At 36.4% G+C, this 17,050-nt stretch overlaps 2 protein-coding genes and 1 non-coding gene across 3 annotated transcripts; 1 reads left to right on the top strand and 2 right to left on the bottom strand.

Moving 5' to 3' along the window:
* Positions 1–186: 186 nt before the first annotated feature.
* On the bottom strand, positions 187–258 carry TRNAD-GUC. Its single transcript has one exon. It is a non-coding gene; the product is annotated as a tRNA-Asp (tRNA).
* A 4,327-nt stretch (positions 259–4,585) lies between these two features.
* On the top strand, positions 4,586–8,418 carry LOC113783560 (uncharacterized protein DDB_G0283357). Its single transcript, XM_027329732.1, has 5 exons — positions 4,586–5,304; positions 5,402–5,599; positions 5,726–6,038; positions 7,412–7,537; positions 7,768–8,418. The coding sequence occupies exons 1-5, from the start codon at positions 4,888–4,890 to the stop codon at positions 7,914–7,916; spliced, it is 1,203 nt and encodes a 400-aa protein (XP_027185533.1). The 5' UTR covers positions 4,586–4,887; the 3' UTR covers positions 7,917–8,418.
* A 4,735-nt stretch (positions 8,419–13,153) lies between these two features.
* Positions 13,154–13,799, bottom strand: LOC113783451 (copper transporter 1-like). Its single transcript, XM_027329593.1, has one exon. The coding sequence runs from the start codon at positions 13,722–13,724 to the stop codon at positions 13,245–13,247; it is 480 nt and encodes a 159-aa protein (XP_027185394.1). The 5' UTR covers positions 13,725–13,799; the 3' UTR covers positions 13,154–13,244.
* Between the last annotated feature and the right edge of the window lie 3,251 nt (positions 13,800–17,050).

Below are 17,050 nucleotides of genomic sequence, written 5' to 3'. Positions count from 1 at the left end.
TGTTGGTCCCAGTCCGGGTGGAGGAGTGGCGTCAAAGGTAGAATCTCTGGTTACGTCTCTTCAGCGGCAAGGGAGGGAGGGAAAGAATTTGGTCTGTCTGTCGATTGAGCAAGCTAACAAAACTGAAAAGAGAGGGAAAGAACTTGGTCTCGCAGTTCAGAAAGGGAAAAAACTGAAAGCCAAAAGCGCCGTTGCCGGGGATCGAACCCGGGTCACCCGCGTGACAGGCGGGTATACTCACCACTATACTACAACGACTTGTTGCTTTGTCATCTGTGTAATTTATTAGTTATTCGTGGTTCTAAGATGAGAATGATCGAACATGATAAGGGACGTCTCTCACTCTCTTGATCCTAATGACGTATGACTAATCTTTTCGTTTTTTTCTTTCCCTACTTTTATTTCTTTTCTGGGTATAAAAGCATACTTGCTTATTTGCATGGTTGTGTTAGTTTTACCATAGAAGCGATGTTAGGTTGTGTTTGGATTGCATTTTTCATGGAAAAATTATTGTAGCGATTTGATGTATGTGAGGAAAAAAGGTAATAGGGAAATGTGATCACGGAAAATGACGTAATTTTTCGACGAAAAATCGCAATCCAAACAAGGCCTTATGCTACAAGAAGCTGTACTTTAAATCAAATTATGCAGGGAGGTTTTTAGCTCTGTTTTAACAGGATCACTAGAAGAATTTGTCCACACACGGCAGTCTATTTACGGTACTTAGGTACAACATACAAACGTCGTCTGCTATTTCGTGTATCAAGCGATGATACGATGTCCCGATCCTTGAACAGCACCGATCGACTCAAGATCTAGTTGAGCCAGTCAAAGATTCTGTTATGTTAACAAATGAATGGACTTGCTTCTCTCAGCAAATTTTGTTCTCATTTCTCGCAAGCAATACACATATGAATACATTGCGTGTGTCATCATTTATTAATAATAAACAGGATTAATCACATTTAAAATGATCACGTCTCTTTCTAGTAAATAACGACGCATGCCATGCATCCAAATGTGCATTGTAGGAAACGGAGAGCAGATCCATCCATCGAAGAAGAACTATATTCACTATATCCATGTTTTTTTAGCAAGTGAACAGACTTACTAATGATTAATCACTGGGTTGGTCTAGCAGCCAAGAGTAGAGTTCTTATTACCGTCAGACTTAAAATTTGAAAAAAAAGGAAAAAAGAAAAAGCATAACATGCACAAAGCAGAATGAATGGAAGTACTAAATTCAGCTCTTAAACAATTTTCTTAAAATTCAGGATGACAAACACAAGTACCTACTTGTTAGTTAGCTAATCTCCTTGACCCTTGGGCTCAGAATGGAAGTCGGGCAGACGCATCCATCCTATGCTTCGCGTTGTCCTGAAAAAATATCCCAGATAGTCTAAACAAGTTGCGTGTGGCTGTCACGTACTCACATGGTACTTTGATGGAGCAGTTCAATTCAAGGTGAAGATGGGGGACACCACACCCAAGTCTACATCCCTCAAAAGCTCTCCATACAAAATGCGGTTTAGCATCGGCAGTGACTAGTGGCGTTCATTTTCATCCGATCATGATGTGGCACCAATAACTCGCCATTGACATCACTTGGTTAACCGTTTGTTATGGATATTTATCAAATCAACTTGGTTAGTAATCGTGCCACTTAACTCATCACAATTCAGCTAAGCAGTCAAATTATTCAATCCTTGTTGTGAGTGCATTTTTCTGATTTTTTTTAGAAAAATTACTGTAACGATTTGATATATGTGTGGTTAAAATGTGATCACGGAAAATATAGAAATTTTTCTTTAAAAAATTACTGCCCGAACAAGGTTAATGTTATTTTACCAATTGAGCTAGATTTTGGGACATTCTTTAATTTTTAGCACACTGATTGTTTACCACCTTTGTGTGTGTATATGTATGTGTGTGTGTATATATATATATATATATATCCTTGTTTTTTAAGATTGAAACTAACTAGATGGAAAGGGGCTCGACGCCCACCATAATGGCGGCAGCCGCATCAAGCTGGGTACACTGGTCAGTGGGCTCATCCTTATCAAGTGTTTAATCGACAAATCCATATTTTTAAGAGTTTAATAGGTATGAATTTTGAGTGCGTCGGCCTTTTCCAGGCGACTTTCTTATTTATTGCAAAATGTTAAAGTAAAATTTTATCTTCTGTGTTCTTCTAATCCCTGCCATTATCGGTAAAATTGTGCCAAAAATACATAATCATTTATTTAGTCCTTTTGTTTGTGAACTTACTTAGAACACCAATGCCAAAAAATATATATATCTTTTAAAAGTCAGTGTGAAGATCTTATGAGTTAACCACTCTAACTAGTAGAACTGTTTTTCAGTTATTTTTTTCCTTAGGGGGCTCAACCGTTACCATAGAAACAGAAAGCTGTTGATCCGGACTCCAAATGCATGCGCTAATCAAGCACGTTGGCAAGGACCAGTATATTTCTTCCCCAATAAAAGAAATTCAAAGCATTTGACTGTGGATTCATTTCTGTCGACTTTAATGCCTAAGAACCAAAATCAGACTTCGATTAAAAAAAAGCAGTTAATTAGATTAGATGCGGCAGGTTATTAAAACAAGAAACGATGAAATGAGATTACTGTGAAGTGCAACAAACAAACCAAAGGTTTTGATTATCTATTGAAGTTAGTAGTGTTGGTGCTTCAGGGCTTGTTGTTCGATTGATTATTTTAACTGATTATAAATTCTGATTTTGGATAACGAAATCGGCCTTGTTTGGCAGATAAGTTTTTTGTCAAGTTTGTCTGTCACAAGTTTTTTAAAAACTTTAGCTACAGTAACCTCAAAAAACTTTTCAAAATTTTTAAATCATACACTTAAAAATATTCAAAAAAAAAAAAACACACTTCAAAAATTTTTTAAAAAACTTCTACAGTAAGTTACAATAAAGTTTTAGACAAACACCTAAACAACTCACTTGCCAAACAGGGTCACGGTTTTTATGGTATTTTCGATTGATTTTGTATTCTGATTAGATATTTTTTAATAAAAAATTAAAATATATGATCACTTAAAGAGTAGTTTTTACTTATTTTGATTATACTCTACAAATAGTTTTTATAATTAGATTTTGTAAAATTCAGAACAACTAAGAGCAAGGACAGAGTGATGCTACTCTTATCGGATTTCTCAAGCATCCGGTAAGGCCGCTCCTCAACTCAACTGCGCGTGAAAGCATATAACTTTCCTTAATCACTAGACTTCCTGTTCGTCCTTGGGTTAAAGATCCCAAAAAAGACAACGAATAATCTGTTTTTTTGCCGCTCCTGGGAACATGCTAATTGCAAAGTAAATACATTCGACCGACCGGACTCTTTCGGCTGTCCATGTGGAAGCATTAGTTAAACTTGTTTGTATTGCTTCTACATTGGATACAGACAGCTATGGTGGTAGTATGGTTGATCTCCCCAACCCAAAAGGCAAAAGACAACCAAATCGTATTTGGTTTGTCAAGAGAGTGTTTGGATTGTCATTATTTACTCGTATCACAAATACAATTTTGAATATAATTTTTTATTTTTTTAATTATTATTTTATTACACGTACATGACATTACAAAAAATACTACGACCATTATTTTAAATAATCTCGTGTTCATACACAGGGCTTCACAGAATTCGGATCAGACTTAGAGGTTAAGTATGGTGGCCTATCCCCAAACCTAACATGCTAAGTCAACCATGCAGGTGAACCGGTGAAATAAGTTAAAGCAACCCCAACTATAAAACCATAGTATTGTAAAGCAACCCCAACTACAAAACCATGGTATTGTTGACGTCACAAAAAGAAATAATTTCAGAACCCCTCCTAAAATTTTTTATAATTTCACTAAGCTCCCTTAAAATTTTAAAAATTACACTTACCTCTCTTGTCCACCTAATATGACAATATTAATCTTACCATTTTAATAAAACTCTCTTGTTGGGTGTGCATATGCAAAGAGTGGGTTTTATAATCATTGTATCACAAGCAACACTAACTCAATAAAATAAAATAAAAAGGATCCAAAACTACTATCAAATTATGATAATTTTACCAATCCAAAAATTCACAAACCCTAAAAGTGTAGTGATGACACTTTCTTCTCCGATTTAGAAAAAACATGCATTACCAATAAAGCACCATTGAATCATAATGATAGAGTTATTGTTATAATTGCTTATTAAACAACAAATTTGGTACTGAAAACTTGACAATCTTTTCTTATATTGTACTAAAATTTTATATTAGTACTGCTTTAGAAAGTAATTGAACTATACAAGGTGAGAGTATTTTGGGATATTCGTTTAGAATGTTGACAAAATTTAAGGTTTGGTTACCAAACGCATCAAATCAGAGGTGATAAAATGTAATTTTTAAAATTTTAAGGGAGCTCAATAAGATTATCAGATAACTTCGCAGAGGTTTATGAAATTATCCCTAACAAAAATCCCTGCCTCCAACAAATGGCAGGTGGATTGCGTGGGTAGACAAATGTACGATCCAACTACTAAACCCCAACTGAACTCCTGACCAAATATGTGGAGGTTTTCCAAACCCGATTACCTGCCCCAAACTCCCTTTAAATGCTTGCCAAACCGTCAAAAAAATACGAGTGATTTCGGAAGGAATCTTAATTTATCAAAGCCCCACCACCTCTCAATTACTTATTCATTAACTGCATCTCAATTCTCATTTCTATCAGTTTCTCCCACTACTACTACTACTACTACAACATCATCAACAACTCTGCACCAAGTCCCTACCGTTCTTTCACTGTTGAACTTTACTAGTACTACTACAAAGTCTAGTGCTACGATCAGCTAAAGGTAATCGTATGCTGCTGGCTTCGTTTTATGGCTTCCGACGAGAGAGAAACTCGTTTGCTTCCATCTGAATTATTCCACCAAGAAGACCATGATGTTTCCTCCGAAGATTACAGCAACAGCAGCAGCAATAATAATAGTGGTGGTATCATGGTTTCACCAAAAGGGTTGCGTAGTTTGGAATCAAATTTCAGTTTTAGTGGATCAGCGTGCTCGTCTTGGTCGGAATTTAGCTCCCCGATTAGTTCGGAGTTGGGGTCGACGTCCGAGAGTAATGAAAGTGAAGAAGATGATCAGGAATTGTTCATTTCTGAGTTGACTCGTCAGATGGCAGAGTACATGCTCCAGGATGATGATGACGACGACGACGACAATCATAATAATAATAATAATAACAATCAAGATCATGAAAGTTCAGTTTTCAATTACGTCCCCGAAAACCCTGAGGTACTTTTTGGTTTCTTTGGTGAATATATTCTAGTATCAAAAGTTTTTGGATGCATATCTAAATTAATGTCCCTTTTTTTTTCTTGGTTTTGAATAGATACCGAAGGCAATTGATCATACAAGTACAGCTGCTGACTGGTCCAAGTTGAAGTCCGGCTCTGTTTGTTACTACAACAGTCAGGGATTCGTGAACAAATCTGAGAATCCCACTTCAGACCCTGCAAGTGCTAAGAACCTGAATACAGGGATTCACCCAGACGACGATTCAACTGATGAACAGTTCCCACCAGTCCAAGTAAGGAATTCAAGTAGTAGTAGTATTACTTACTCTGTGTTAGGTGGTACCAAATTTTGAATTAATTACTATCCAACCGATGACTAATTAAAGGCAACTTAATTACTACCTTTTTTTTAATGGCAGATTTATCAGTTGAAAAATCAGCCACAAATGAGAAAACAAGGTTCGTATGGGGGAAGACGAGCTAAGGCGACTGAATCAACTCAGCAGCAGCTACTTCAGCACAAGGAACAACAGAGCATGCAGAACAAAGGCAAGGCAAAGAGATACGGCCATACCAAAAAGCCTAGTGTTCCTCTATTCCCTGCGCCACCAGCAGCTGGATCGGGTATGAGGGCAATTTTTCTTGGAGGATCCGAACGAAACGGGTCTTCTGGCACAGGTGTTTTCTTGCCGAGTGCAACTTACAGCACACCCGAACCCAAAAGAAAATCCGGTAACTGCCTACTCACTCACCAGTGACTTCTTCACGCTTTTACAATCTCTTTTGTTCTTCTTTCTTTCTTTCTTTTTTTTTATAAAAAAAAAATACTTTAATTTTTTTTCTACAGAAATAATAAAAAAAGAAAAAGAATCACTATCTAGTTCATAATACAAATTACCACTAGATGTGGGAACTTGTCTAGATGCCTGAATCAAGATGGTATTTTGCCGTTTGTGGTTTTTCCCATTGCAGTAATTAAAACTTAAAATTACAGAAAAGGAAAAAAAAAACAAACCCCTTTTTTTCTTTTCACCTTTTGAATATAAGTACTTCTTTACTGCACTTCTTTCCTCCCACAAGAGCACTATATTTAAAATATCATTTATTCAGTTGTTGGAGTGATTCTAGAAATGTAAAACCTTGTTTGCCGATAATATTATTAAAAAACTCACTAATCAATTTCGAGTTAAAACTCTAGAAATTAGTTTAATACTTACTAATACTACGTTGTTGAAGGGTGGTTGGGTGTGTAAGGGTGGGTGGAAGGATGGATGCGGAATCTGTTGGACAATATAAAGAAACTAGTAGTACTAAGAAGTTTTGGATCCGGCAATTGTTTGGTTGTGACTGAACGCAGCAAGTGATGGACCCCCCGTACGTAATTAGGAGTCCTTGGGGGAGGGTGAGATTCCATTCCCATCAAAACTGAGCTGTAATTTTCACACTTAAGTTAATACTAAATAATAAGAGAGGTAGAGGAATGGATTCCGGAATATGCAAAATGGGCAGCACACATGCATAGGATAGGAGGCTTGGCCCCAGAATCTTTCTGTGGCTGGCTGGCTGGCTGGCGCGGGATCCACTCATCCACTCGAGTCGTTAATTTTGGGTTCCTCCATTCAAGTGTCTCTGCGAGATACGTGTCTAAAGATGGAATCAATGCTGACCACTCAAACTCCCTCCGGCCCCAATACTCTGCTCTTATCATCTTTTTTTTCGTTGAAATCCTATTTACGATTGAGAAACAGAGGGGCAAGAATATAATTTAATATGCCAAATGGGATCCATGATCCACCTCCCCTATTTGGTTCTTGGCGGTTTTATAGCAGATGGATGCCAGTTTTATGGACCATTGTCGTGCCAATGTCGCTGCTATTTAGGAACTTCTGTTGCTGATTGAGATTTTGCCATGTTTCCTTGAGTGAATTCGCAACTGGGCTCTTAATTAAAGGCAAAAAAATATACATGTATCTACTAGCAAACTAATCCTAGTGTAAAAAGACTGGACTGTAGGAGCAATGAATAATTCGCAAGTAATTTGACTCTCTTTTTCTTTTCTTTTTTTTTTTTTGGGTGGTTGCCTTCTAATTCTATGGACGTATCAGGTTGCTCGACGGTTCTAATACCGGCGAGGGTGCTACAGGCGCTGCAACAGCACTTTAACACGGTGGGTGCGCTGTCACCCTCAAATGCTGCCTCCTCTGCTACTGCTAATCTCCCTTGGCAAAATGGTACTTTCCCATCCCACTCATCCACCTTTCTACGCAACCTCCCTGATTAAATTTAAGCTGGCTGAGTTAGTTGGTTTTGTTTGCTGGCAAAGCAACATCTACTAGTATATGTCTGAGCCGATTCTAAAAACAGATTAATAGCCTAGTACGGTACGGGAGGGAGACTGAGGATGCAATTCTTCTTTTCCTTTTTTTAAAATTTTTTTTGGTGGCCTGGATTTGTTTTACAGAGGTATTGGCAAGAATAAATGGTTTGCTTTCACAGCGAAAGGAACATGCAGAATTCCAGGCTCGGCCGGCAGCGGCAGAGGCAGAGGCAGAGGCCGAAACCAACCACCTACAGGAGGATGTGCAGTTACCTCAAGAGTGGACGTATTAAATGATGATCGTCCCACACCTGCGTCTTGGGCGGGCTGGAAGGTGTCAAGAGATTGTTGATGAAGACAAAATAAGTTATTGCAAATAAAATAAAAGAAAGGGTTTGGACTTTCTTGGTTTAAATAAATGATATACCAAGAATCTGCAGGACGCCTTAATAATACGAGTAGCAGTAGTAGTAGTATTAGCTATTGAGCTGAAAACTGTGTCGCTTTCAGCACTTGCCCTCTGCTAAAAGGTGGTGGATGCCGGGCGGGATTGTCAAAATTGGTTGACGGAATAATAAGGAATCAATAATATATTTGTTTGTATTATAGAAACGAATAATTGAGATGGGAGTGCGTCTGTAGGTTTGCTGGCTAAGCGCAGTAATGTGATTGGATAGGAGGGTGACTCTTTGTTGAATTCCTGTGTAAAAAAGAACTAGCTGTCCTTATGCTATAGGAAGATGGTCCCGTGAATATTCAGAAAGAGAAACTACTATGGTTGGTTCACTACGTTATTATTATGTTGATCCCTTGCATCAACTTATTTTCCTTTTTTTTTTTCATTCTGCTGCTTTTTTTTTTTTTTCCCCAACTGTTCTGGACAAAGATATTTGTAGTCGATTGTGTAACCCTTTCATATTTTATTTATGTGGTGGATGATAGGGAATTGGGTGGAAGCGGAATAGAAATCCTATCTACTTGGTTCTTGCTTAGTTAAGCAGAAATCCATCTCCATAGGCATTTTTGAAGTAGTAGATGTCGGTTGATAAAGAAATTCTGAATCATAATTCATAGTAATCATACTGCAGCTGATATGAAACTTGTGATTTGTAATAAAACACCCGATTCGAATACAAGCGTGTAGATGTAAAACGCTTTTCAACAACATGTATGTATATATATATACACACTACTAGTAACAGTACATAGCACATTTTCAATCCTTAGACCTGGGAGAAAGAAAGATCTTACGGTAAATCTTTCATATGGACTGCGTTGACGAATGGGACTAGTAGTTCCGTGTGAAAGCGCTCATTCATGAGGAATTGTAGCCGACAGAGGAACTACGAAAGCACTTTTTGACCGTTCGATATTATACATACATACCCACTTGATTCTTGGAACGTATACGGCTGCAAACGTCAAAATCAACTCATCGAGTGGTGGTCGTGCCAGCAGCAATAGCACCCAAAGCCTCCACTCCTCACTCTCCACATAATGATAATGGATAGAGAGATTATTAGCGTTGCAATGCCCCCATCTACCTGTGGAGGGCGTAGACAGCGCCCCTATCTAGTTGCATCCAAAGTACTCCTCCGTCATGATGGTGCGGAAATGGAATAATAGAAGTGTGCGGCAGTGAAGTCGGCCGGGATGGCCTACATGGGCCGGCCAACCACCGCCGAAATGATCTCAATAAATATTCCATCTACGTCACTATTCCATCTTTCTGATCCTGCGCTAGCTGGAGCAGGAACAGATGTGAGAGACAGAGACATTTCTCTCTCTGTAACATGCATAAAAGTCGTAATGCTTGTGCATTAGTATCAGTATAAGAGTCGAAACAAGGAGGAATCTTTTCAGAAGAATTGAACTTGGTTTTGTATGAGGCAACTTTCCTCACTGGTCCAACGGGATATCAATTAGTATCAAGCATGATTTCTTTGTGGAACAATATGTATATCAGGCGTATAAAATACATACATACCATCGAAATGCACCATTTTCGTACTGTGTGAAATTTGAGCTGACGAATTTTCAGACCTCTAGCAACCAAGTAATGTATCGTGTTGGTCAAAAAAGGAAAAAACATAACGTCAAATCATCAGCAAATTATCTATCGCCTTTGATGTTTTCCTTTATTTTTTGTTCAAATACAAAAAGGCCAGAAATATATTATGTTATCAGCTTTCTCATTTTTAAAAGCAGAATTGCTTCTAGACATGATCGCAGTACAAAAGTCAAACGAATGAATTGTCCGACTACACTATGATTAGGGGTGTTTGGTAATCGGGGGAATACGCTAAAGAAAACATTTTGGTAATTTGGAAATCAATTTTTTAATATTTATCATCCAAACTTTAGTTTGATAATTTAGATCAGAGAACTGGTGATTCGGGAATATTCGAAATTCGAAATGTCAACAGTTAGTTAAATTTTCTTAAGAATTTATTACAACTAGGTAATATCCTATATTTTTTTTCAACAATATTCAATCAACTTAACTCGAACAAACATGACATGCAAAAAAAAAAAAAAAAGGTTCATAATCCAAAGTCCTAGCTCGTAGTCTTAATTCTTAAACAAAATTGAAGTAAACAAGAATTTGAAATTTATTTGTCAAACTAAACTCTATCATGTCAATTTTCATCAAAATTTGACTTTCAAATAGAGTTATATAGTTAAGTAAGCTAATTAGTATTTAGTAATACGATTAAGAGTTACTCTTATATTTAGTAATATATATATATATATAACATTATATTATAAAATTTTTTGATAATTCGGCAGGTAATCGGTAATTTGATAATGTACTTTTAACGTCTATTCTCGAATCGTTTTATTGAACATTATATTTTGATTTTTTTGAATTCCATTTTATCGATATTCGAAATCCGATCTAGATTGGATCAGCCAATTATTTATTTATTGTTTAAATATGAACACCCCTAATTATGAATCCACTGTAGTTAAATTATGCCGAAAGGAGTTTTCAATTTTCCTAGTCTTCTTTCAAGATTGATGCACTGATCCATCACATTTGGACTTGATTTCCCACCGGTGAAATAATATACATGGCACCGCCTTAAAGCGACTTTTATTGGATAACCTGTATCAATCATTTAACGTGGGATCTAACACTCGTCATGCTATGTATTACCTTTTTGTCATCCCTAGTGATTCTTCTTGCAGAGGTCCAAGTTCCCTGCAATTCATGTTTCCTTTGTAGAGTGTTTTTTTTTTCCATTATTTTTTAGGGTTTTTTTTATTGTTTTCTCAGTTGAAGTTTAATAAAGTAACATTAAACACGAAGGAAGTTTTAATTGTTGTTACTTTAAAACGAGGCCTAGGAATCGCAAATGACTCCTGAATGTTATTTCCTTTAAGCACGTCACGATTCTTATTTTTTATTTCATTGGCGGGTCAAGTTTAAATTTTACTCCGCGTTGAAAATTGAAATTTTCAACAGTGACGATCCCCTAAAAGCACGTGTCCTAGATGGATTTATACCTTGTAGTATGTATCCTGACGTTAATTAAAGTTGAAGCACAGAAGATTTGTTTTGAGTGTTGGTAGTTCAGCACTCTATTGCTCCAATTTCTGCTAATCATGGTCATTCAACAAACTGATTTGGGGGGAGAAAAATGCTGTAGTACATATTCTGCACAAGCAAGCAACAGGCTGATTTGTATGGTTAAAGGTTAAAATCTTAACTCCCATCACTTGCCACTATATATGACTTGTCATTTTAAACGACTTCTTCTAAGCTCGTACGAGTGCGTAGTGCACTCGTATGGTGCGATGGTGGTTCAATCCCCATCAATACCCCAGCAGATCAGTTGGGTCCTTTCCTAAAATATGTTCAAGTAGAAATAAAAGTAAGTATAGGATAGATAAGTAAAACGATTGATTAAAAAAAAAAAAGGCAAAAGATTACATCATGCACGAACGCACGTGAGTCTCTTTATAATGGGGAGAAAATGAAAGCATCCCGAGCAAGATTTTGTGTTTCAAGATTTGAAGATGAATATAAGCGAATTTGCTTGTCACACTAATCACCCTACAATTATATTATATGAAAGGGTAGTTGACTTTTATATCATGGAAAAGGAAAGCGTATTCAAGTTGTCTCAGCACAAAAAATTATCACCGAATCTTTTTGTTTTTTCTAGTTCTTTTTTGTCAACCAAATTTTTAAGCATGATTTTGGACAACTGCTGAATATCAAATTAGTCGGAATGACGTTAGCTTTTTGTGGGCTAGCATCAAAGATACACAAATGGAAAGACATTGGAGTGTACGCCTAGCAATCGTGACAGCAAATCTTGGACAAAATCTGGGCTTTGTGTCTTGGGATGTGGGCTTTTTGCCTGCAGTGTGCCCAAAATGGCTAAGGTAAGTTTGATCCGCGGTGAATTGTCGGATCTGGACCCGCTTTTGATATTACTGCCGCAAGTATCTACCTGACCTTATTTTTTCAAAAAAATAAACTTAGTCGGATCTTTAGTTAGTATGCTCTCTGTTGGGATTGTTCAGTTTTTTAAATATTATAAAATTTTTTAAAAAATACTCTAAAATATACTCTCAAAAGTAGTCTAAATTTTTTAAAATATTTTAAAAAATTTCAAAATATATTTTAAAAACTCTACTACTCTTAAATATTTCTAAATATTTTCTAAAAATATCCAAAAATATACTATAAAAACTCCGTTACAATAATTCTTTTTAAAAATATCCCAAAAAATAGCTAATCCAAACAGAGTGTTACGTGATGAAAATGTTACACACAGAACTTTTAGTGGCATTTGTTTAGGAATTGTCGATGCTTGAAAATATAGGAAATCTCAATAAGCAAGCAAGGCAGAGATTCATGCGTCTTTCATGAGTATTACCTTCATGTGCACGCGATTATTATTTGTTGAATCTCTTACCGATGGTTTGGTTTGTTGGAGAGTTTTATCATAGCGTTTGGGTCTCGAGTAGAGAGAGCAGAGGTTGTATGAATTTTTGTGTGGACAACAATCGGAAATTAGTGCACCTGTCCGGTGCGGTGGTGATTCAATCCCCATCGGTTCCCTAGATCCAGCTGGATCTCTCCCTTAGATTAGAATAATGTAGCATACTATAAATAAAAATAACGATTGACAAAAAAAAAAAAAACAATCGGACATTCATTCACACGGCTCATCTAAATAAATCAAGTAATGCTACTAGTGCTATTATTGGCATAACTCTTAGTAATCATGGATTAAATTCCATTCCGTTGTGCTAAGTGACCCTTTCTGTATAGCTATTTAATTTGGACCTTTTTTGTATTGTTTTATGGAGTAACTACTTGCACATTATATATCTAGAAAATGAGGCCAATTTTGAACCATATTTCAATACTCAATTGGTTTATCTAGAAAATGGAATTGGATTGCAATCAGTATTGTATTCCTACAAACGTGACGTGCGATTAACTTCAAAACAAATTTGACTTTAAAAAAAAAATAATTCAGAGTTCAAAATATGACTGCTACTGTAATTATCATATCATTAATTTTAAGATTACAATAATTATTCTTGAAAAAACACACACACACACTCACTCGTCTCATCCTTCCGAAAACATGAAATCCTCAGCAACTCAAGGGAGGAAGATCGGATGTCTTGCCAGTCCCGGATGACGGATTAAATGCCCTGCTCCCGAAAAAGAAAAACCCTAAAGCGTGACCGGCAACAGCCACAAGAAACACCCCTGCATTAAAACTCATCACTGCCAACATCACCATATAAGCCAGCCCAATCCTGATTCCGTACATCAGAGTCTGAACCAGCCCGGCGGCGACGTTGTTAGAACTTTCTTTGATGAATTTGCAGGCGGAGAGCCACTCAACCACCACAGTAAGAACGAAAACAATCACAAGGGCTAAGACGTACATGCCCAAATTGTCGTGTCCCGGCCAGCCCGAAAAGAGGATCTCAGCATTTTTGCCCCAGAAGAAAGTCATGTGCATCATCATATGCCGATGGGGCATCATCGACATCCCTCCTCCGGTGCCGTTGTTCATAGCTCCCATCCCATGCATATGGCTACTATCGTTCATTCCGGCCATCATTCGAGTGTTTTTCTTCTTTTCTTTTCTACTTCGCCGAAACAGAACTGTCTGGCCTCAATTTTCCACTTAAAATAGTTTGTTAGCAATAGTAGTAGGTTGTTACGGTACTCTTGAGAATTTTGTAGTACAACGTTCGTAAAATTATTGTAGTACAAAAGACGGAGCTGGGCAGGACATTTTTCGTTTCTATCGTACAGCCAAACGATTTGGAATATGTACCATAAATAGATAGGGTTGGCGTCTGGGGTCTAGACGTACGGTGATAAATTACTTCTTACTATTTATTTAAAAAAAAAAAAACCGATTGCAGATGGGATTTCTTGAAAGTCTAAATAAAAATACAATTTTCCTATATTGGTATGTGTAATTCTCAAATGCGTTCATTATCCTTGCTTTAGACTGCAGAACCCATACAGAAGATAATAAAATGACATATTCTCACACACAAATTGGTTATTCTGATTTTCTTTTTGAAAAGTATCGAGGAGGCGCAAAGTCTCTTCTTCTGTCCATCAAATCTAAATATCCAATTTCAATTCTTTTTCTTAAGTTCCAAAATTACTTGCAGGGTGACAAGCTAATAGTCCTGTTTCTTATTGATGTAGCCTAAATAAGTGGTTCTTTAGCATTAAGGAGTAACAAGTAACAAGCTGGAATATTTGCTTTTTATGAGATCATTGGTGCTATTAATTAGTACTTCATTTCTCATGCTGAATCTAAAATTACGTTTTTCTTGATTTTCGATCAATATGCATATGGGAATATACTAATTTAGCTAATATCGTAGTATTTTAGTAATCTCCGTCCGGAAATTCTCGTACCATAACAGGAATTGCCATAACTCTTCAAGCAAGAAATATCAACTACCTACTGTACACATTAAGGGATAGTTTCAGAAATCTCCGTTGAGGTTTATGACAATTTCACTCAGCACCCCTTATGTTTTGAAATCATAGATATCTCCCCTATTTTTTGTTGTCTGGATAACAAGACATCATAAATAGGGATGGCAATGGGGGCGGGTGCCCGCGGGCAACCGTCCCGCGGGGGGCTCTCAGGGAGGGGGTTGGGGCGGGGGGTATTTTTTCCCCCCGTTTAGAAACGGGGCGGGGGCGGGGGAGTATACCCCCGCCCCGCCACCCGCAAAAAAAAAATATATAATTATATATAATATGTAATTTAATTAGTTATAAACTTATGATAATGATATTATTAGTTAGATGTATTATATAATGTATATTAGTGTATGTAATATAATTAATATTATCAATATTATCAATTATACGAATAATTAGAGATGTCTACTAATAGAATTTATTAATTAGTTATACTAAATTTACTAATACATTTATACTAAATTTCTAATTACACTTAATAGAATAACACTTTTTCTGAAAAAAAAAAGCACAAACACAATAATGAATTAGTGATTGTATTTGTAACAAAAGTGAAAACTTAACTATTTTAATTGTATTTATTTCATCATGTTGGATTGTATTCAAATAATTTTTGTTTGATTGTTTTTATGAGTTTCAATTGTAAAATTAAAATGAATAATAATTTGATGATGTGTTGATATTTTAGTACTTGATTATTTATTAAAATGTAACTATAATAAAATTTAATTAACCTAGCGAGAAAAATTTTATTAACCCCGCGGGGGCACCCGCAGGGGAAGCGGGGCGGGGGGAGTTTGTAGGTAGCGGGGCGGGGGATGGGGGAGGGGTCCCCCGCCCCGTTGCCATCCCTAATCATAAATAGCAGCAATTTTAAACAAGAATACCCAATTTATACTTTAAAATGCCTTTTGTTTAAGTCCGTCACTAACAACACACAACACCAGTACTCCTTGCTTTGTTGCTACTGCAATAATCACGAACTACCAACTAACAAGCAAAATTAAGGGACGAAAAAAAACATAATTTAAAATAACTAAGGAAAGTACTGACACATACTTTTTTCTTCTTTCAGAGCAAGAGTTAACTTTTTCATTAATCAAAAAAGAATTTTATGCAAGGGTGGCTTGAAGTACATTAAGGGACATTATTATTACAAAGCACAAATAAAAAAAAAAAAGAAAGAAAAATGCTTGAAGAGAATGTGACTTGTGTTTGGTTTTGTTTTTCTTTTATTTTCTTAGGCCCTCTAAATTGTTATGTAAGTTTGAGAGTCTTAAATTAGGGCTAATATGGTCATTTTATAGTAACAAGGAAGGTAAGTATAGTATTCCATACAATAAGGGTGCTAAGTGCCTTGTCATGAGTCTTCGTAGAGCTTTTCTAAATTATCCCCAAATATAATAGGGATTGCCATCAATTCTTCAATCAAGAAATATTGACACAGTCGCAGAAGCGAATTAACAGGAAAGGGGTTACACGTACAAATGCTTCTCCACAAGAAAACCCTTAAAGTGATTCAAGATCAACCCTTAAAAAAAATATAAGAAAACTCGCAACAATTGGAATTTTTGATTAACAATTGATAAACAGAATTAATACAAATATGCTCATTTATAGGTTTTAATAGTCTAAGCTAATGAAAAACAAAAAATCAGATGAAAACCCTAAAACGAACTAAAAATCAGCGTGAATCTCACCTAAGTGGACTGGATCCAAGGCGTGAATCGAGTCAATGGCCTTGCCTTTCCTCTGTGCGTTTTCGTTCATATATTCCCTTGTCGACACAATTACAATTAATAATAGTAAAATTAAATAAAAATAAATGATAAAAAAAATGACTACGACTATCCAAATTAAATAAGAGGTTCCTCCTTTTGACTTCTTGGACAATTTTATTGACACGAACGATAGGTTCCTCCTTCTCTAATCAAATGCTATTGGTCACTGGGGTAAAAAGGAAGAAAGAAAGAAAGAAAAGAGAGAGAGAGTCTTTGTAGATGAAAGAGTATATTATTCAAATCGAAATGCAATTTTTGTTTTTGTAAAAGAAAAAGGTGGCGCTGGCTGGATTGGTAATGGCAAAAAGGGAAAAAAAACTACTACTTTACCGGCACCATATTGGTAAAAAATTATAGGTTATTGAATCTATATTGTTACGTAAACCTTGAAAGTAAGGGAGATAGTTATAATTTTTAAAACTTGAGAGGCGCTCTCTGTAATTACTAGAAACCTCAAGGGAGGTTTCAGAAATTATCCCTTCTTTTTATTTTATTTTATTTGTTTTTGACAATGCGGCGATGGTTGAACCGAGATTAGCGACAGCTCGTAGCCTACCCACCAGTGACTTCCTTCCCCCCTTTTCCATTTCTCCTTCCTTCTTCCTCCTACCACCTGTGCACTCCCTCATGTTTCTCAAGGCTTTCATGG

Source organism: Coffea eugenioides, chromosome 1, assembly GCF_003713205.1.
Source record: "Coffea eugenioides isolate CCC68of chromosome 1, Ceug_1.0, whole genome shotgun sequence".
Taxonomy (NCBI): domain Eukaryota; kingdom Viridiplantae; phylum Streptophyta; class Magnoliopsida; order Gentianales; family Rubiaceae; genus Coffea; species Coffea eugenioides.
This window is presented reverse-complemented; position numbering and strand designations above follow the sequence as displayed.

Coding starts and splice junctions, on each gene's coding strand:
- LOC113783560 (XM_027329732.1), top strand. CDS start 4,888: ATGGCTTCCGACGAGAGAGAAACTCGTTTGCTTCCATCTGAATTATTC. Junction 5,305..5,401: donor ACGTCCCCGAAAACCCTGAG/GTACTTTTTGGT, acceptor GGTTTTGAATAG/ATACCGAAGGCAATTGATCA. Junction 5,600..5,725: donor AACAGTTCCCACCAGTCCAA/GTAAGGAATTCA, acceptor TTTTAATGGCAG/ATTTATCAGTTGAAAAATCA.
- LOC113783451 (XM_027329593.1), bottom strand. CDS start 13,724: ATGATGGCCGGAATGAACGATAGTAGCCATATGCATGGGATGGGAGCT.